Source organism: Polyodon spathula, chromosome 5 (assembly GCF_017654505.1).
Source record: "Polyodon spathula isolate WHYD16114869_AA chromosome 5, ASM1765450v1, whole genome shotgun sequence".
Classification (NCBI taxonomy): domain Eukaryota; kingdom Metazoa; phylum Chordata; class Actinopteri; order Acipenseriformes; family Polyodontidae; genus Polyodon; species Polyodon spathula.
Window position 1 is genome coordinate 20,807,167 of NC_054538.1, and position 20,709 is coordinate 20,827,875.

The window sequence follows — 20,709 nt, forward strand, 5'->3', positions numbered from 1 at the left end:
CGGGGTACCTTGGGGTTGCAAGCCTGTTTTTTTAACCACTGGACCACACTGCCTCCTGCTAATCACCTAATTACAGTTTATTGGACACTGGATATGGAGTGATTCAGCTGTTGAATTGCAAGCTTGAATAAAAGCAATAAAGAAAATCACAGAAAAAAACCAATATGCCACATCTCGAGAGCAGCGCCTTTGTGCAATTGGCAATTTGGAGGCTGGACTAGGGCAGCGTGCTGTGGCTCGCCGTCTTGGGTGAGCAGTTTCAAACCTGGTGATAGGTTATAACCAGACACACTCTGTTAATGACAGGCCACGAACTGGGAGACCAAGAGTCAACACCTGCCTAGGATCGACAGATTATTTTGCAGCATGTTCGTGATGTCAGTTGTTAATCAGCACAATAAAGTCACTGCACCGGCTCTAAAAAGTTTATTATTTTTCGATCTCATCTAGTGAATTTTATTCAAATGTAAGTGCTAAGTTTCTTTTGATGCTCAGTATAGTTCGTCAAATGTTTATAAACCCAAAAATGAACAAAATAGTAACTGTAGTGAAATATTCATAGGATAAACATCACGGATGATTCTCCAATCAAAATGCATTTCACTAAAGCCCCAGGCCAATAGATAGCTTTTTATTATGAGGTGCGACATTTCCATATCTTGGGTTTCGGTTTCAATCAATCAATCTATTTTATATAGCGCCTTTTGTAGTGGAACACTATCACAAAGTGCTTTACAAGATGCAGTAAATACAAGAAAATCCATAATACTTCAAATAGAGAAATTCATAATACATGATATACAGTGGAAAGTACATAATACACCATACAATATCTATTTTCGTATGAGCTTAACATGCAACCTACAGCACTCAGTATTTCCAGGTTGTCTCCCATCCAAGTACTAACCAAGCCCAAGATTGCTTTGCTTAATCATTGCATGGTAAGTTCGATTTGAATAGCTTTTTGCCGTCAGAGATGTTGCCCAGGGGTTGCTACAAGGAAGTAGCTCTTCTTGAGCCCCACACAGAACACAATACAGTGGAAAGTGCATATTACATGATGGTAGCATAATACATGAAATAGTACACTAAATACAGTGGAAAGTGCAGAATACATGATAGTAACAATACGTGAAATAGCAATAACAGATATCGGGCAATTTTTTAAATATTTATCAATTAGTTACTAAATAACAGGAAGAAAAGGTAATTGTGACAAATTAAGCTTTAGTATACGCTGCAGCTCGTATTAGGTTAATCTAATCTACATTAATGATTTAGATTCTGGTATAGTAAGCAAACTTGTTAAATTTGCAGGCGACACAAAATTAGGAGGAGTGGCAAACACTGTTGCAGCAGCAAAGGTCATTCAAAATGATCTAGACAAGATTCAGAACTGGGCAGACACATGGCAAATGATATTTAATAGAGACAAGTGTAAGGTAGTGCACGCAGGAAATAAAAATGTACATTATAAATATCATATGGGAGATACTGAAATTGGAGAAGGAATCTATGAAAAAGACCTAGGAGTTTTTGTTGACTCAGAAATGTCTTCATCTAGACAATGTGGGGAAGCTATAAAAAAGGCTAACAAGATGCTCGGATACATTGTGAAAAGTGTTGAATTTAAATCAAGGGAAGTAATGTTAAAACTGTACAATGCACTAGTAAGACCTCATCTTGAATATTGTGTGCAGTTCTGGTCACTTCGCTATAAAAAAGATATTGCTGCTCTGGAAAGAGTGCAAAGAAGAGCGACCAGAATTATTCCGGGCTTAAAAGGCATGTCATATGCAGACAGGCTAAAGTGAAGCTGACACCCTGGGATCCTTCAAGAAGCTGCTTGATGAGATTTTGGGATCAATAAGCTACTAACAACCAAACGAGCAAGATGGGCCGAATGGCCTCCTCTCATTTGTAAACTTTCTTATGTTCTTATGTTCTAAGTGAAAGAAACAACCTGAACGTTAACCCACTAGATTTTTATTTGTTTATTTATTTTTTAAATGTAATGTTTTTAGAATTAAAGTTGTATTATGTAGAAATAATTACCATTCAATATTGATCCACTGCCGTAGTGGCTAGCAGAGCCTTCACCTTTCTATTTACTTTTCACGCGTGGGACTACTGAGCGACTGGGCCTCCTTAAATCGCAAGTGTAAATGGGGTCCTGGTTTCTGAAGGTTGTGGCTACAACTGATACTTTTTTTATATTTTTGGGTAGGAGATCACTAAATTATACTTACGGAGACAGTTTGAGTATATTTTAAAACTTATTTTTTACACTCAAGCTAGGTAATCATAGGGTATATTTAATCTTAGTGAAAATGTTATTCTCCTAATAATTCTCAGACTGTCGCCTGTTTTAGAAAGGTATTGTATACTTTTGGTGGATATTTGTCCTGATACACAAACCGAAAGTCAAGTCAGTCAGAACTTAAACAGACTGAATGTTCACTGGAGCGGAAGGTTTAAAGGGCTAGTAGACTAAATGTCTATCTTTATTACCTGTTTATGTTTACAATCATTCTGAGTGGTTCTGTTCTCCAATTCTGAACTGCATTTTTAAAAAGAAATGTGTGTGGATATATATATGTGTATATATATATATATATATATATATATATATATATATATATATATATATATATATATATATATCAATTTAGATTTAAAGAACTATTAGCAGATTTTTTTTTTTTTTTTTAAATGCATCCTAGATGGTTGAAAGTGTTGCGTCCTTGTACCAAATCAGTTTCTGTGCTACAGATGATCACATAATCAGTATGCATTAATGATAATGGGAGTCAGTGATGTCGCATGCTAATAGTGCCTGTAACAATAAGTCTTGTCGTTTTTTGTCCTAATAAGCTATTGCATTGTAAAACATAAAGGCTGTAACATGTTTTACTGGAAAGCCTGAAGGGACCAAACCCAAATATTTTAAAGTGTTATGTTAACATGATGAGGTGTTATCTGGTTTGCATCCTATCAGTTCTGTACAGCAGATCATTGTTTTAAAGAAGGATTTGCCCTCTTATTATCTCCTTTAGGGGACAGATGTTGCACATTGCAGACAATCTTGCAAGTTATTCATCCAAACATGGTATAGATATTCTCAAAAGCTTGATTTTGATTATAGTACGATAATTTAGGTCATAATTGCTAATTTGGTTGGGCTATAAATTCTGTAATTCTGAACCTGGAGTTTAATTGAACTTTTAAATAGTTACAGTGCATTCCTCATACTGTAATTGGACGGTACTATAGTTGGATACTGTTTCACAGTAGTGACGATTGTCCTCCCCTCCCTTTTGTAAGCAGGTTGTCAGATCTTGACGTGAATGCATACAGTACAGGTAAACCTACAGTAAGACTGCTTTCTATTTGTTTCCTTTTTAATCTGACGTTCTGAAACATTTGGTCCTAGAGTTCCTGGCTTACACATTGTACCAAAAGGTGGGCAACGTAGTAATTTCCTTTTTTTTCTTTTTGGGTAATACTTTTTCCAAATAAGATTTTAACAATACAACGTAACAAAGTGTTTTAAGTCTTAGCTCATGTTTTTCTTAGAACAAGGATGACAATTTGCTGCAATAAAGTTCCAATCCCTACGTTGTGCAACCTTTGCACGCATTTCCCCCAAACACTATAATTTTTCAATAAACCCTTTTTTACAAACTTTTTTGTTTTTTCAGGCTACAGACGCTATTTAATCTTTTTTTTGTTGTTTTTCTTTTTAGATTTTGATGCTGTTAGCTGGATATACAAATTCACATCATGTTCAACTCCTAGACACATTCATTCTTTAGAAAAATCTGTTTGGATTCTTATCAATACAGAGTAAAAGTGCAGTGGTATGAATGGTGGCACAAAGTCAACTGGCAGGGTTTGTAAAATGTGACCTCACTAAATCTCAATCAGATGTTGTTGGGGCGGCAGTGGCGCTGTAACAGTGTTTATAGTGAGGGTGCTGAAAGCCATGGAACAAAACTGTTACCCCTGTATATGATGAAAGCCTTGGATTCGGCTGCTATTATGTTAAACATGTTAATAAAGTGAAGCAGCACCCACACCTGTTTATCTGTTCAAGTAAAATCTTTAACCACAGTCCTTTCTACAATATATACAGGATGCTTACCATAAAACGTGTAGAGCAAACAAATCAAAAAGTGGCGTATAATGTTGTATTCCACTTAAATACCGCAGTTTAGAAAGGTTTACTTGTAAAAACAAGTTGAACAGTTCTATTTTATTTACAGTAGTCGTTGAAGACAAGGACGGCCTGAAAACTTCGAAGGTTGATTTGTGCTTCAGTGTCATGCTGTTGAGTTTTTGGACATCTGGCGCACCCAGAATGCCACTGTGTTGGTTTTTAGTATTGCTCCACAAAGTACCCCCCCCACCCAGTTAGCACATTTGTGACCAGCTGAATTTAGCAGGTGAAGGAATTCACTCAAAAAATTTTTGGGAACATTTTCAATAGGCGTTCCAGCTACTAATCAACTCTCATGAGATTGCCACCACGTGATTTATAAAGTTTCCCATCCCTGTTGTGACAGCCGGCGCTGATTAGTCTATTATCATTTGTGTGTCAAAGCAGCGTGAAAAGGGCGCAGTGCACTGCACACACACAGCTCAAAGATTCACAAAACTGGCAGGAATTATCATTGCACCAGCAGGTTCACTGCGCCCCTGTACTTCAAGCCAGGGGGTGCTCCTGCACCCCCAGCATAGCATATGTTGTAATGGGACATTTTGGCTTGTTGGGTTGCTGATCACATCAGATTTTTGTAAATCCTTTGATGGAAATGTCCAATCCTAATTTTAATGTTTTCAAATAAACTGGCTTTATCACTGCCATTGTCATGTCCACTTTGACATCTGACACAATATTTCCCATGTCCAGCACTTCTTTCCCTGTTCTGCATACGTCTGCAAGAGGTATATGTACTGCGTAAAAACAAATGCAAAAGCACATCTAGATGGATTTAACAAGTCATTGAAAATTTGACTGAAATACCATCTGCAGTGAATTCACGTCTTCACCTTTGACTTGCAAGTATTTCTCTGGGAAAATCCCAACTGCACTACTCTCAGTGTTAAACTTGTTGTCACGCACCACAAGCACTACGGCACGCACCCAAATTTGGTGGCTGTGTATTGTATATTGTGGTTGTACTAACTGTGTTTATTATTTGGGACTGCAACCCGTTATTATTAAGCGGTGCAATACACAGTGCTGTGTATTGCCTGGGATTATTGTTTGAGGTCATCAGACCTGGATTTGTAAAATAAAGCACCCCTTTTTCTAAACCGAATTACAATTGTCTGCCTGTGATTATTCCTGCAGTGCATCACCTCTGCACCTGTTCATTGTCAGCAGCCACTTTGCCACAGACTCCCATTACAAAGCAGTTTCACCCATTCCTAGTTTGAGTAAGGGTTATTAGACACAGTGTGTCTGTAACAACTGCAGGTGTGTCTTACTCAGGGAAACCAGGGATGGATTAAACTACTATGTAATGGGAGTCTTCTTTCCATCTCTAGTTTATTTTTCAGGATCTCAAAATCCCATAATACATTTCTTACCTTTTAGAGTAATGTGTGTGTTTTTCTCTTTTTTTTTTAATTTTGCTTGGGCTTTTCTGCCTAATGTGGTCATTTTAAATCAATTAGTTGTTTAAGTAGGAGCTGACTAAATGTGTGTGGGGCGGAGACTTTTAAGCTAAAGAAAATCACAGCAAAAGAAACGACCGTTAGTCATACCTGCCTCTTTTCCTATTGTTTTGGATATGAGGATCACCAGCCCACTCATTTACGAGTCTTGAACTTAGCTGGTCAAAAAACAACTCAAAGTGGAAATGTAAGACCTGTTGCACAATTAACAGGTCCATCTCATGGTGTTCCGCTGGAGAACCCTACTCAAGTATGCACTATAAAAGATGAGTGAATTATTACAGTATTTCTCAGCCCCTGAAATAGAAATTGGACCAAGCCCATCTGTGTTAAACGACATGGGCATGTGCAGGGTATAGGGGGTGAACGACCCGAGGCTGCACGTGTTTCAGAACTATTCCAAATGTCAGCGGTTCTGAGGCAGGGCATTACCAGTGAATGGGGCTGCAATTCTTGGAAAGGTGCCCAGATTACAGATCATGTATAAAAAGAGACTGCATAATTTTTTTTTACATATTTGTACTGGATCAAGTGAAAAGTGTGTAAGTACTGTGCTTGCTCATTATTTTCAATTTTGACTGAAGTGAAACAGTCCTGTAGTAATGTAATGTCAGGTGTGTTTTATAAAGTGGTATCCTTTGTAATTTTTATCATTTTAAGTTTGTCATACTGTTACATTTATGGAAAACAAACTGCAAACATTTAGGTTTTATGTAATCATCCTTTTAAAATAGAAAGCTATAGGCTCATTTAGAATGGAAAGACATTGATGCTGCTGTTTATGTATTATGGGGCAACATGTTTTGAATACTGGAATGAGCAATTCCAGCTTTTAGTGATCCACTTAATTGGATACAGAAGCACTTAAATTAGAAGTTACATAGTAGCGTGCAGGCTGACCGGAACACTTGGAATTGCTCAAACCTCAATGCAGTTGGATACTAAAGTTACCCTTGCCCTGTAAAATATCCTTATTGGTGACCAATGCAATTGCCCTGGTTAATGGTACTGAACTGCAATTTATCAATACCCTTTAACCCAAAGGTTTATCATTCAAATGCAGCAGTTTGTAGTCGATATGAAGAATCCTTTGTTTTGTATTTCTTTACCATACAAAGTAAATCTGTGAATGCATTTTGCTGGTGCATTATAAACAGTGCTACCTGTGGTGTTGTGTAGCATTGGCAGTAAAATTTCTATTCGCATCAAACTGCATTGCAGTGAATGATGTAATCTTTGAGCTCTTGAAGTAACGATGCTATAAGGTGGTGAGCCATTCTTAAAGCCTGCTGTCGTGACATGTGCCTTGGAAACTGTAAAACTTTTAAAACAGTTGCTTGTTTTTTTCTTTCAGGCCCTGTGCTGTGAATTGAATCAAAACTGTTATAGAAACATCAGACTTGCAAAATGACAGCTATTAATCCACCACAAGACAAGTAAGTTTATGTTTTAGTGTATGCATATATTTACTACTTTAATTTTTATTTATACATTCAGTGATCATGGAAGCCCCACCCTAATAAAGTGTTCTGATACCAGGTAGCCCAGCAGAGTAACACAGAGCAGCAGTGGAACAGTTTGTATCCACACATCTGTACAGTTCAGTGATAGTAACAAACAGTATATTGGCAGTCAGACCACTGAAACTGTGCTTCTCTTTACTACTTTGCAGATACAAGGCTGTGTGGTTGATATTCTTTATTCTTGGATTAGGAACACTTCTGCCATGGAATTTCTTCATGACTGCCACAATGGTAATTACTGTATTCATTTATTTTTTTATATTTGGGTTTCTTGTAACATACACTTAAGCTGAGGGAACACGAAGCCACTTGTGGCTTAGAACCTGATCTCCGGACACCAGGGGAGACTTGGGGCCCGATACAACAAAGTTGCCTTAAACCAGTTCTCCCAGTCTTCTGGAGCCAGGTTTCAAGCCACTGTTCCTGAAAAAGTGGCTTTGTGTTCCCTCAGCTTTACAGTGATACTCTTACAGTTTTGGTTTCCTGAAGCACAGAATTTGAGTTTTTTTGTTTACTGTAGATGGTGTACATTTAAAAAAAATAAAAATACACAATTTTTGTATTATCTAGTTGGAGTTTTCAGCTGGCTGGACCAGAAGCTTAATTTACAGGGATGGAAATACGACTCCTATTGTATAGCCGTTTCACCTGTTCCAGGTGTTAAGACAAGCTTGATTAGCCACAGTATACAGGCAACAAGCTCAGGGGTGTGTCTTTTAAACTCATAGTAAAATTGGGAATGGATTAAAGTATTTACTTCCATCCCTGTAGTAACATATTAAAAGAGCAGGAATGTATTATAAAAGCGTATACTGACTAATCATGCACTAGACAGGCGGTTCTCAAACTGGGGGGCGCGGACTATGTCCTGGGGGTGGGGTGCCAGAAGGTTCAGGGTTTTAATTTTAATTATTATTTTTTTTTTTTTTTTTTTAATAATTACAGCACACATCTTAACCAAGGCTATACCATATAACGTGCTCATACTTTATTTGGGCTTTATTGGCTATTTTTGATTGGATCGCCAATAATACTTCCACCAATCAGAGGGTTGCATAAAGTACTGGTAGCGATCCCGTTATATGGCATATATTAACTTAAAACCTGTCTTTATGCTGACTGACACCTCTCTGCATGTCAAAGTTTGTAGATGGAGCTGTGCATCTGACTGGTGCCTTTTTAGTTTGCATATTTTTGGATGAAGTCCGCTGCCATCTGGTAATGTATGTTGTTTATCAGCGGCCCAAAAGTTAATTCACCGCTGCACTAGACCACTTGAATAAATATGCGATGTGTTGGAGGTAATGAAGCCTTGGTGTGAAGGATGAGCCAAGATGTAACCAAGCTTGGTTTCCTCTCTCACAGTACTTCACCAGCCGGCTGGTAACTGCAGAGGAAAGGATGTTACAGGTAAATACCACAGGCAACCTGACTGTCTTGGTGCCTAAGAATTACCTGGAGTCCAAATTCAACAACTTTATGACTTTGTGTGCCATGGTGCCACTTCTTATCTTCTCCTGCCTCAACTCAGTCCTCCATCAAAGGTAAGCACTTCATTCCTTCACAAAGCTAGATTTATCTAAACCATTTTTTTTTTTACTTTGTTGAATGTTATGGTTTTGGCTGATTTAAAGAAACTGGCTAATTTTAATAAAATTCCCCCATTTTTGTAATAACATTTTATTGAAATTGGTGTTATGCACAGCATCCATCCTGGTGTAACACTCAAGTGTATGTAGAAGGCAGGGGCTTTATTTAGAATTAAAAAAAGGGTTGGGTGTTTGGCCTTATTTTAGAAGCTTGGTGGTAAAGTTACCCCTGTACTTTCTCTTTCAGGGTTCCCCAGAAGATGCGCATCATGGGAAGCCTGGGTGTCATTCTGCTGCTGTTCCTAGTGACTGCTGCTCTCGTCAAGATCTCCATCCTTCCACTCTCCTTCTTTGTGCTGACGATGATCACAATTGTTTGTATCAACTGTAAGCGACACCTGCTCTTTTACTAGTGTTGAGCCAATGATCATAATTACCCGTGTGTGTGTGTGTGGTTATTTTTTATTTTTTTTAATTTCACCAAACGGGATTTCTGATTATTTCCAATTAATTTTTACATACAAAAAAAAAAGCCCTCCACAAAAGGTTTAAACAGTGATTGGAACTGTCTGAACAAAACAAGGGGAACTCGGATTGAAACACAATGTGCTTGAGTGATTATTAAAGTTGAGTTAATGTGGAACTATGGTGTAATGGCAGCTTGTTCAAATCCTAGACCTCCAGCAAATCTCAAGGACCTCTCCTGACTTGCTTAGGATTTAAACACTTAATTTATAAATGTAATTGAATGCCTTGATTGGTCTTGCCTCTGTGTGTATTTTTGTCTTTTAAAGTAGATAAGGGACAGTAGCTGTGTTTCTCTCTTTGTAGCCTTTGGAGCGATTCTTCAGGGCAGTCTCTTCGGACTAGCCGGCCTGCTGCCAGCCAGCTACACTGCCCCCATCATGAGTGGACAGGGCATGGCAGGCACATTTGCTGCCATTGCTATGATCTGTGCCATTGCAAGTATGTTTTGATTTTGTCTGTTTTACAAATAGAAAGAAAAAAAGCTACTGCTTTAAGGGAATTCTGCGATTTCATGATGCAGTTTTCTCTCTCCCAATCTTTTGCTGCTTGTCAGTGACCTGACAAAGATGCTTCTATTCAACCACTCTTGCGGTTTACGCAGTGCTTTTGAGGAGCAGCTGTCAGCTAATTACAGTAAACACACTATACTTTTTATCAGCAGTGGAGCTACACCTAAACCAATACAAGAGAATCTGTGCACTTTACATTTGATTTGATGTGCAAAAAAGGAAACCACAGCTAAGATGGGCTGTGGAAAAACTGACAGATAAACAAATGAAGAAAACCTTCCAAAATGTGAATTAAAAAAACCTCCACAGGAACTGGGGATGAGATATGGGCCCCTTATTCCCAAAGCTTAGACTCATGAGTAATTTTAAAGAACTGTTAGTTACATGAACATAAACAAGCTTGTTTTAAAAATCTTCTGAATTTAGTGCTTGTGAATAGGGATTTTGGTTCTGTAGTTACTTGATCATTGTTGCAAAACTATTATTTTGTAGTTCTAATACTCTTCCCATTGACCCTTCCTTCCAGGTGGTTCGGAGTTACAAGACAGTGCCTTCGGATATTTCATCACAGCATGTGTGGTGATCCTCCTAGCTATTGTTTCCTACATAACCCTCCCTAAAATGGTAAGGGTCACGTTACCTGTTACTATACCTTCAAATAAACCAGTGAGGAGAGTATCATTCACGTCATGTGTTTTTGTTTGTTCTTGAATGCCAGTATAGTGACTAATCTGGGGTTATTTGCTGCCTCATAGCACTGTTTTTAGGTGTTTGCCAGGCTACTTTTTGAGGTTGGTTTGGGGTGTGTGAATTTTAAATAAAAACGTATTAATTACTGGAGTACTTCAATGCTACCACAGACAGGCTGTGAGTTCTGCAGCAGTGGGGTGGTGATTTTGCTGAATATTTATTGAAGTATGTGTTCAAGTACTGTTAACTTGCCCCATGTTGATTTCCGCGGGGGGGGGGGATACTATACAGTAGTCCGTCGCATATCCACCCTAAACGTTTATCCGCCATGATCAGTCTCTTAAGCAACGTTAGTTTATTGTTGAACAGAGAAAATTAGTTCAGTGATTGTAGCTCCCACCAAAGTTTTTGTTCACGGTGTTGTATGTGCTCCATGCGCTGCCATTGCTGGAAGTGTCATGTGAGCTGTTCCGTGTGTTTACTTCGCTTGCGGAGCATGTCAGCTTCAACCTCCCTCTCCCTTTCCGGCCTGTCACTCAGCAGCGAATGCACGCACCCACACGGCAGATGGCTACCCTGTCCAAGGCAATAATACCCTGTATCTTTCTAACCAGGGGATTTATGGGAGCTCCCTAATAAAAGCTGAATCTCAAAACAATAGTTGCGTGAATGGTAACAATATTAGTGACCCGTCGTCCCTTTTCTTTGCGGCGCCAGCAATAAAGTTGCTGACGAGGAATGTCGTTCAGTTTTTTATTTATTAACCACAAACAACTGTAGCTGGCTTCTAATCTCACACTGTAGGCAGGTACTGTCTCTCACTCATTGTCACACACAGTTTTAATGTCTCCTCCTCCACCACTCACACAAGCAGCCGTGCAATCTAACAAACTCCATTTTTTCCCGGCTGCGCATACACACTCGCGTGCATACCAGCTTAACAACACACACAACACGTACAACACATAACAACCACAACAGCGGGTCTTCTGAGCGCCCAGTTGGCCAGGTCGCTACAGTAATAGTTACAGCTGTGTATAATGGTATTTAAAACAGGATTCATTTATCTGCCTTTTTACTATCTGCTCTTACTCTGGTTCCACCGCAGGCGGCTATGCGACGGATTACAGTATATAATGAAAGCTACATTAATCCCGGTCACCTACATGACAATGTAATTTATTTTTCAAGCCTGATCTGTAACAGTTAGAGATGATCTCTGCAGGGACCCCATGTTGATAATGTTTTGGAATGCAACCCTTGGGAAAGCAGCTGTTGCGTTTTGAAAACTGTCTGGCGCCAGAACCCTCTTGTAAACATGGATTGCATATCACAGTAAAATAAACATGCTGTTGTTTATAGTAACGTTGGCTTTCATTGTCATTATTGGCTTTTTTTTTTCACACAGGAATTCTTCTTGTATTATTTGAACAAAAACAGCAGCTCTATGACGAGCAGCAACGATGACGAAACCAAACTAGACCTGCTGAAGAAAGGTACGGCTCTGCTGGTGCAAGATGCCGCCCTGCAGCGTTTTTAAGGCTCTGGCACTGCTTTTCTGCTTTTGTGTTTTTGATGGCCTAATTGCAGGCATATTAATGGCCTATATTGTATTGCTAGAGGCTACTGCACTGAACCAGATTTGCTTCTATTAAGGTGCGTGTCCCGATTTGTGAAAGCATGCCTGTATCATTATTGTCCCTTTTTAAACTACTGGAACCAATGGCAGTATAGGATTCCATGCTGAAGTATAATCCAGCATACAACAGTATATAAATTGATCCCAGACACTGGTGCTGCCTCTTTGGCTCAGTTAAACAGTGGGGAGAGAAAGCATGGACATTTGAGAGTGACTCAAGTATCACAAGGAAACTAACAATTTGTTATTCTTTGTACTTTTTCTTTGTACTTTTTTTTTCTTTTTATTAGCGGAACATACAAACGGGGCAGATAAAAAGGCTGTCATAAGCCTCACGGACGATCTTCAACCTCAAGTCTCAGTATTTGAAATCTTAAAAAAGGTAACGCGTCTACATACCACCTGAGACACCAGATCTCACTTCACACACAAAAAAATGAGCCATTGATTCATTTTTCAGAAATAACTAGAACATAAATGTTACATACCATCCCCTATAAAAGTTTCCATAGTTAAAGCATAGCAAGGTGTAATAAAGCATGGGTATATCATAGGTAAGCTTTGTAAAGAATAGCGAGGTGCACTATGGTCAAGCATAAAATGCCACTTTCTGTATCGTGTGATGCAATGCTTAGCCACCCCTGTATATTCGTTTTTAAGTCCAGCCTCACAAGCCAGACTTTTTCCTATGCAGTACTTTGTGTTTCTGGACAGGAATTTCTTTTTTTTTTTTTTTTTTTTTTTTTTTTTAACAAGAAACCGAATTTAGTAACAAATAAATTATTTGGCATAACTGTTAATAAACATGGCAAATCAGGGTAAATTATAGTATAGCCACAGGTAAAGCATGGGGGGCTGCTAAAATAACCTTTTATAAGGCATTACTTCAGAGCATCAGTTGTTACTTGGTGTGCTGTTTTAAATGAGTACTGGCTACTGAAGAGCTCCTCCCATTGACTGACAGTGTTGTTGTTACAGATCTGGGTGCTGGCGTTATCTGTGTGCTTTGTGTTTATGGTCACTATTGGTTCATTTCCCGCTGTCACTGTCGATGTGAAATCCACCATTGCAGGGGACAGTCGCTGGGGTAAGTGTGAGAATGCTTCATACATTTTCTGAAATTTACAGTTTGACAGGATATTATTATTATGGTTTGTTTTTATAAGGCTTAAAGTTTCAAATGTTTTAATTTCACAGCCCATGTTTGGCCGTTATGTAAATACCAGTCTCTTGTTCGCTTCACTGGGCATATAATCAGGGTTGAGTCAAATCCTGTTTTTCAATTCCAATTCCTTTTCAAAATCAGGGGCTCCCGAGTGCCGCATCCAGCAAAGGAGCTCCACGCAGAGGTGCCCTATAGCCTGGGGATCACAGGTTCAAATCCAGGCTATGTTACAGCCAAACGTGATTCTGCAGTGGAGCCTCCAGATTTGTGTTGTCCTCCAGCACTATAGGTCAGGTGGCCTCGCTGTGGATCCACAGTCCGAAAAATGACAGATTGTCAGGAGCACGTTTCAGAGGACGCGTGCTCCAGCCTCCATTCCCTGAGACGGCAGGGTGGGTTGCTAGCAGTGGGCCAAAGATACAGATAACAGTTGGGCACATCAAATTGGGGAGAAAACCAGGGTAAAAAAAAATAAATAATTGGAGATGACTACATTTTTTTATAAAAAAAATCCAATTCCTTTCAAAGACATCACTGGTGTGAATTATTCAACTGCTTTTCATTTGAAGCAAATTTAATTGACTAACAGTGACTTCAATTTATGTAATTTGTTGCCACTGCAAGAAGCGCATTTAACAGAATACTGCTAATTGCAATTGTGATCAGTGATGTGTAAGAAATGGATTAATACAAAGGGAATTTGAATTGATTTTAAAAAGGAAATGGAATTGAAACAGGAATTGACCCCGACCCTGCATCTGATACAGAGCTTCATAGAAGCACTGAATTTTACTGTTGAGTAACGGTTAGATGTTTTGTTTGTTGGTTTTTAGGAGACTATTTTATCCCTGTCTCATGTTTCCTGCTGTTTAACCTGTGTGACTGGGCTGGAAGGAGTCTCACTGCAATCTGTTTGTGGGTAAGTCCTGATGCCAAATGCAAGAAACACTTGCCTTGCAGTAAATGGTTAGATTAAAGTATTAGTGAACATACCAGATGTCCACAGCACTTTCCCAGCCTGAACAAGGGCCATTGTACTTGAACTGGTTGGTGCCACAACACTTACTCCTGGGTTGTGTCCGATAGCCCTGAGGCTGACAACTGTATGGTGTTTCTACAGAACATCAACAAATGATCCATCCAAATGGCATTTTTATTTTACTGTAACCAAAAACAACCCTAATGAATATAATTATATAAAAATATTATCCTACACTTGAAATACCTTGAAGTATCATGTGTGTTTTTTGTTTTTTTTTGTTAATGGATACAAAAATCTAAATAAGTTTGGTTTTTTTTCCAGATATTTGATGTGCGCTTATTCTCGTTAAGACTGCTTTTAATAGCTTTCTTATTCACTGCCACGATTTGCGTATGGCAAAAAAGTTCCATAAAAGCCAGTGATAAGCCAGTGCATATAATTTGCACATCATGTTTTGAACTTGGTTATTTCAGCATGTTTTAAATTTACTTTCTGGCAAATGCTGTTAACCTTTAAACTTGAATTCTAAGAATTAGTTTTACACCTACAGTGAATAAGAAAGCTATTAAACAGCAGGAACAATATATTGTATTTTAAAATAGGTCTTCTGTTACCTCTTGCCTGGGGGTAAACAAAATTACAACCAATGCTTGTTGTAGTCTATTTTCTAACCTCTTGAATTTAATAACATTGTGGTGCTTGTATGTTGTGCTAAGAATCTTTTGGTGGCTCACTTTTGTATACGATATGTTTTGTTTCTCTCTTGCATTAATTGAATGTACCGTATGCACATCTCAAATACAACCATATTAAAGCACTGTATTCTTGTACAATTGATGTAGATCACATACCCTAGGGTTACATTTGAATTACAAAGCCGCTATCCTTTTTATAGCGGCCTTTAATATCAAACATCAATAAAATGTCATTGCTAGTGCTGCATGAATGGCAAAGAAACCGACTTAATCTTTTCACAGTTCTGTTTTGATACAGGTGCACCCCACTTATAACTGGTCCTGTTAGAACGGAGTTCAGTTTACAGCATATTGAGGAGGCGTGTCTCTGCCAAACATGGGTTTTAATGGGAAATTACTCTGGTTAAAACAGACTTATTTATAACATATATACTATTTTAATACGTAGAGTTTGCCTGTTCCACAGGCATGACTTTTGCATTTAAGTACAGTTTAATATATACAGTACCGTTGTTTTATTAGGTACAGTTTTCCTGTTCCACAGGCAAGTCTTTTTCACAAATAAGGTACATCTGGGACAGTAAATGAGTCATGGCGGCATATGTGACATTGGGCAGGATAAAAGCTGTTTCATTTTATTCTGTTTTTGTTGGCACAGCTGTTGTACAGTTTAACGTATACAATTTTAATTACACGTAGCGAAAATATAAATTCGGAAAATGGTACCAATTACATTGTAAGGCCCACATGGGCGTGTTTTGTACAAATAATAAACTCCCGTTCTTTGGAAGTTGAGCTTTCTTGTATTGTTTATATTTAAGGTATTTTCCATTGTCCCATTATAAGTGTAGTGCACCTGTACAGATAGCTACGGCACAGTAAAAATGGAATAATAATCCTAATGATAGTCTGATTGAACTACAGTATCAGAAAGCAGCAGCACCTTCTCATCTCCTGGTTGAGTTACTACCACACATTCTCCATCCAGACCCTGCTGCCCACAAAGCTGTTGCCCTGAGGAAGTCAGGCAGTTCAGTGTATGACATGCTGCAGTTTTACCGATTGGAATGCTTATTTTGTGCTTCCCCTTCAGCCCGGAAAGGACAGCTGGCTCTTGCCAATCATGGTGGTGGCTCGCGTGGTCTTCGTGCCCCTGTTCATGCTGTGTAACGTGCAGCCCCGGGAGAACCTGCCTGTCCTCTTCAGTCACGACATATGGTACATCATCTTCATGATCCTCTTCGCCTTCTCCAATGGATACCTGGCCAGCCTTTGCATGTGCTTCGGACCCAAGTAAGGACACGGCCGCTGGCGGCAGCAATGCACACAAATCTATTAGTGTGTCAAAGGAGAAAGGAACTGAACTGTTTAACATTAAGCAATCCCCACCAGGTGACTTGCAGTCTACAGCAGTGGCTCCCAACCCTAGTCCTGGGGACCAACTGTGTCAGCTGGTTTTTATTCCAACTGAGCGCTCAATTACTTAACTAGACCCTTAATTGAACTGATAATTTGTTTAGACCTTTTAATTGTTTTCAGCTCTTAAACAGCTGCAGCATTCAAGTGACTTATAAAATGTTACAGCTAACTTGACATGTGCAACTGTTAAGAGCTGAATACAATTAAGGTTTATTTCAGCAAATTATCAGTTCAATTAAGGGTCTAGTTAAGTAATTGAGAGCTCAGTTGGAATGAAAACCAGCAGACACAGTGGGTCCTCGGGACCAGTTTGGAAACCACTGGTCTACAGCACTGTAGACTGTTCTAGTGTATCTAGGTACTGTATGTAACTCTACAGCTATGGCCAAAAGTTTGCATCACCCTATAGAATTAACTAATTCAGATTCAAATGTAGATACCTATGTGTGTGTACTTTGTTTGTTTTTAGTAGCACTATAGTCTTGCCGTGGCTGTAGCTATGGCAATTGCTGTAGCATTCATTTTAATTATTTTACCGCCGAAGGAATTTTCAGTGTAAGAGATGCAGTTTGACAGGTAATCTATCAAGGGTCCAGAGCTGAGAAAAGGCTGTCCTGCACAGCTGGCTTTCCTTAATTGTACCCTGGGTAGGACCTTTTGAGGAGAGGTAGTGTTGAGGGTACAGATTTAATGCTTGGTGGAAAACCATTATTTTAATTAAGGCATCTCTGTCCATATTTGTCTTCGATTTGAATGCCTTTTACATCTTGTTTTGTCCACAGGAAAGTGGCCTCTCATGAAGCAGAGACGACTGGCGCAGTCATGGCCTTCTTCCTATCTCTGGGCCTGGCCTTGGGTGCCTCAGTCTCCTTCCTGTTTCGGTGGCTAGTGTAACAACGGCAGAGGAATTTCCACAAGTCAAGATTAACACTGGAAACAAGAAGGAAGCTTTCCTGTGCAGACTTCCCGTAACAGATTTAAGACCAGCCTCCATTTTATACACTGCTTTTTATAACTGTCAGAATTTTACTTGTAATGTGCTAACAATATGCTTAAGTTTTATTGGTTTATTTTTTTTATTTTACATGTGCTGTTTTAGTTTCTTTTAATTTTTTCACTAAATTACTGGATAGTGAGGTGTTGTTTTTTCTACTATAAAAAAAACAAAGTTGCATTGTCATTGCTTCATTGATATTGCAACTAGTTACAAAGGGTAGGATGTAGTAGCCACATGCACAATGAAAGCCAGGAAATTTGGGACAAGCGGCAGCTTTAATGATATAATGCCCCGTCTTGTTTTAAAGGAGTGTTAAAGCGCTAGTTAAGATATATCCGTGTTGGATCAGAGCTGCTGTTGTCCTTTTAAATAAACTTGTAATATTATTTGATAGTTTTAAAGAGGAGCAGAATGAGACAAATGTAGAATTTCAGTGCCTTTTTTTATATATATTTTTTACATTTTATTTCCAGTATCGCACCTGTATTTTATTTATTTAGTATAACTTTCATGTTAGTCATTTTTACCCTATTCACATGGCATGACAAGTCAATGGCAATTGCATGGTTTTAATGCAAAAAAGTCATGTTTCTTTTAGTGTTACTACATAGACCACCATTGTGTTTTTTGTAGTTATGGATGTATACTGTTTTAGCATTTATATTATTACTGTATTTGTTTGTTCCTACACAAATTTTTTATTTTAGAGAACAAGTGCAAAGTTATGTCAGTGTACTGCCAAGGTCCCGAGACCCATTTATTCAAGGAGCCTCAAACAATTGTGAATAAATGTAGTGTAATGAACTCTGAATCAACAGCTTGTTTTCAAAGTAAACTGGAATGTACTGGTTTAAACTGGAAATGTGCTAATGTGACTTCCATTTGTATAATTCCTACTGGAGACTGGGACTTTGGGATGCTGCAAAGAGATGAAACAATTCACAGCTTGTCATGAGTAATACTGAATAAATGTCATTGCTGACTATTAGTTTGCAGTTCCTTTTAAAAAATAAATAAATAAATAAAAATTTGTAAAATTAAACATGTATAACTTGCTTTTTTATGAAGTTTGAGATTTGTAAGTCCTTTCTCAATGAATTAATCAATCCTCTTGGTGAAACTCAGAACAGGCAAACAATTAGCAGAGGATTGGATATTTACAGGTAACAGTGTGCACAGTATAGGCTTTTGTTTAGAAAAGTTGACTTCATTTGTGTAAAAAAAAAAAAAAATATGAACAATTTTGTTTTATTATTTTTCATTTAAAAACATTGCATAACCTTCTGGATGCAAACCAGACTAAAGTCACTGTCTTGTATTGCGCACAACCTCGCACATGTCAAAGCATAACAAATTTGGATTAAGAAATGTGGTTGAGAAACACTAGTATTATTTATTTCTTAGCAGATGCTCTTACCCAGGTGACTTAGTTGTATACAAAAAATACATATCAAGAATTACAGTACAATGAAGAACAAGATACAAAATACAATGACTTCAGTCCTAATAAAAGCAAATGGGTGCCTACCTGAATTCAGTGGTACTGCTGAGCGTTGACTGAACAAAAACGTCACTATTGTCACAACACTTCAGAGTATTGACCCCCCTTGGCATTTTTCCTATTTTGTTGCCTTACAACCTGGAATTAAAATGGATTTTTATTTGGATTTCATGTAATGGACATACACAAAATAGTCCAAATTGGTGAAATGAAATGAAAAAAATAACGGAACGGAAAAAATAAATAACGGAAAAGTGGTGCGTGCATATGTATTCACCCCCTTTGCTATTAAGCCTCTAAATAAGATCTGGTGCAACCAATTACCTCCAGAAGTCACATAATTAGTTAAATAAAGTCCACCTGTGTGCAATCTAAGTGTCACATGATCTGTAACATGATCTCAGTATATATACACCTGTTCTGAAAGGCCCCAGAGTCTGCAACACCACTAAGCAAGGGGCACCACCAAGCAAGCGGCACCTTGAAGACCAAGGAGCTCTCCAAACAGGTCAGGGACAAAGTTGTGGAGAAGTACAGATCAGGGTTGGGTTATAAAAAAATATCCGAAACTTTGAACATCCCACGGAGCACCATTAAAGCCATTATTAAAAAATGGAAAGAATATGACACCACAACAAACCTGGCAAGAGAGGGCCGCCCACCAAAACTCACGGACCAGGCAAGGAGGGCATTAATCAGAGAGGCAACAAAGAGACCAAAGATAACCCTGAAGGAGCTGCAAAGCTCCACAGCGGAGATTAGAGTATCTGTCCATAGGACCACTTTAAGCCATACATTCCACATAGCTGGGCTTTACGGAAGAGTGGCCAGAACAAAGCCATTGCTTAAAGAAAATAATAAGCAAACACTTTTGGTGTTCGCCAAAAGGCATGTGGGAGACTCCCCAAACATATGAAAGAAGGTACTCTGGTCAAATGAGACTAAAATTGAGCTTTTTGGCCATCAAGGAAAACGCTATGTCTGGCACAAACCCAACACCTCTCATCACCCCGAGAACACCATCCCCACAGTGAAGCATGATGGTGGCAGCATCATGCTGTGGGGATGTTTTTCATTGGCAGGGACTGGGAAACTGGTCAGAATTGAAGGAATGATGGATGGCGCTAAATACAGGGAAATTCTTGAGGGAAACCTGCTTCAGTCTTCCAGAGATTTGAGACTGGGATGGAGGTTCACCTTCCAGCAGGACAATGACCCTAAGCATACTGCTAAAGCAACACTAGAAGGGTTTAAGGGGAAACATTTAAATGTCTTGGAATGGCCTAGTCAAAGCCCAAACCTCAATCCAATTGAGAATCTGTGGTATGACTTAAAGATTGCTGTACACCAGCGGAACCCATCCAACTTGAAGGAGCTGGAGCAGTTTTGCCTTGAAGAATGGGCAAAAATCCCAGTGGCTAGATGTGCCAAGCTTATAGATACATACCCCAAGAGACTTGCAGCTGTAATTGCTGCAAAAGGTGGCTCTACAAAGTATTGACTTTGGGGGGGGGGGGGGGGGTGTGAATACTTATGCACGCTCAAGTTTTCTGTTTTTTTGTCTTATTTCTTGTTTGTTTCACAATAAAAAATATTTTGCATCTTCAAAGTGGTAGGCATGTTGTGTAAATCAAATGATACAAACCCCCAAAAAATAAATTTTAATTCCAGGTTGTAAGGCAACAAAATAGGAAAAATGCCAAGGGGGGTCAATACTTTCGCAAGCCACTGTATATTATATTATTATATATATATATATATATATATATATATATATATATATATGTGTG

The 20,709-nt window shown here is 38.7% G+C and overlaps 1 protein-coding gene across 2 annotated transcripts in view; it reads left to right on the top strand.

The window, feature by feature from the left end:
• LOC121315704 (equilibrative nucleoside transporter 1-like) overlaps window positions 1-18,460 on the top strand; it is a 42,833-nt gene extending 24,373 nt beyond the window's left edge. For both annotated transcript variants that reach the window (XM_041250036.1, XM_041250035.1), the window contains exons 2-13: window positions 7,037-7,118; window positions 7,355-7,436; window positions 8,571-8,749; window positions 9,042-9,181; window positions 9,626-9,760; window positions 10,358-10,455; window positions 11,930-12,017; window positions 12,451-12,542; window positions 13,139-13,247; window positions 14,159-14,244; window positions 16,096-16,295; window positions 17,204-18,460. In XM_041250036.1, coding sequence (XP_041105970.1) covers window positions 7,090-7,118; window positions 7,355-7,436; window positions 8,571-8,749; window positions 9,042-9,181; window positions 9,626-9,760; window positions 10,358-10,455; window positions 11,930-12,017; window positions 12,451-12,542; window positions 13,139-13,247; window positions 14,159-14,244; window positions 16,096-16,295; window positions 17,204-17,315 — 1,350 coding nt within the window. In that variant the 5' untranslated portion in view covers window positions 7,037-7,089 and the 3' untranslated portion in view covers window positions 17,316-18,460. The remainder of the gene's footprint in view (window positions 1-7,036; window positions 7,119-7,354; window positions 7,437-8,570; window positions 8,750-9,041; window positions 9,182-9,625; window positions 9,761-10,357; window positions 10,456-11,929; window positions 12,018-12,450; window positions 12,543-13,138; window positions 13,248-14,158; window positions 14,245-16,095; window positions 16,296-17,203) is intronic.
• The last annotated feature ends 2,249 nt before the right edge of the window (window positions 18,461-20,709 follow it).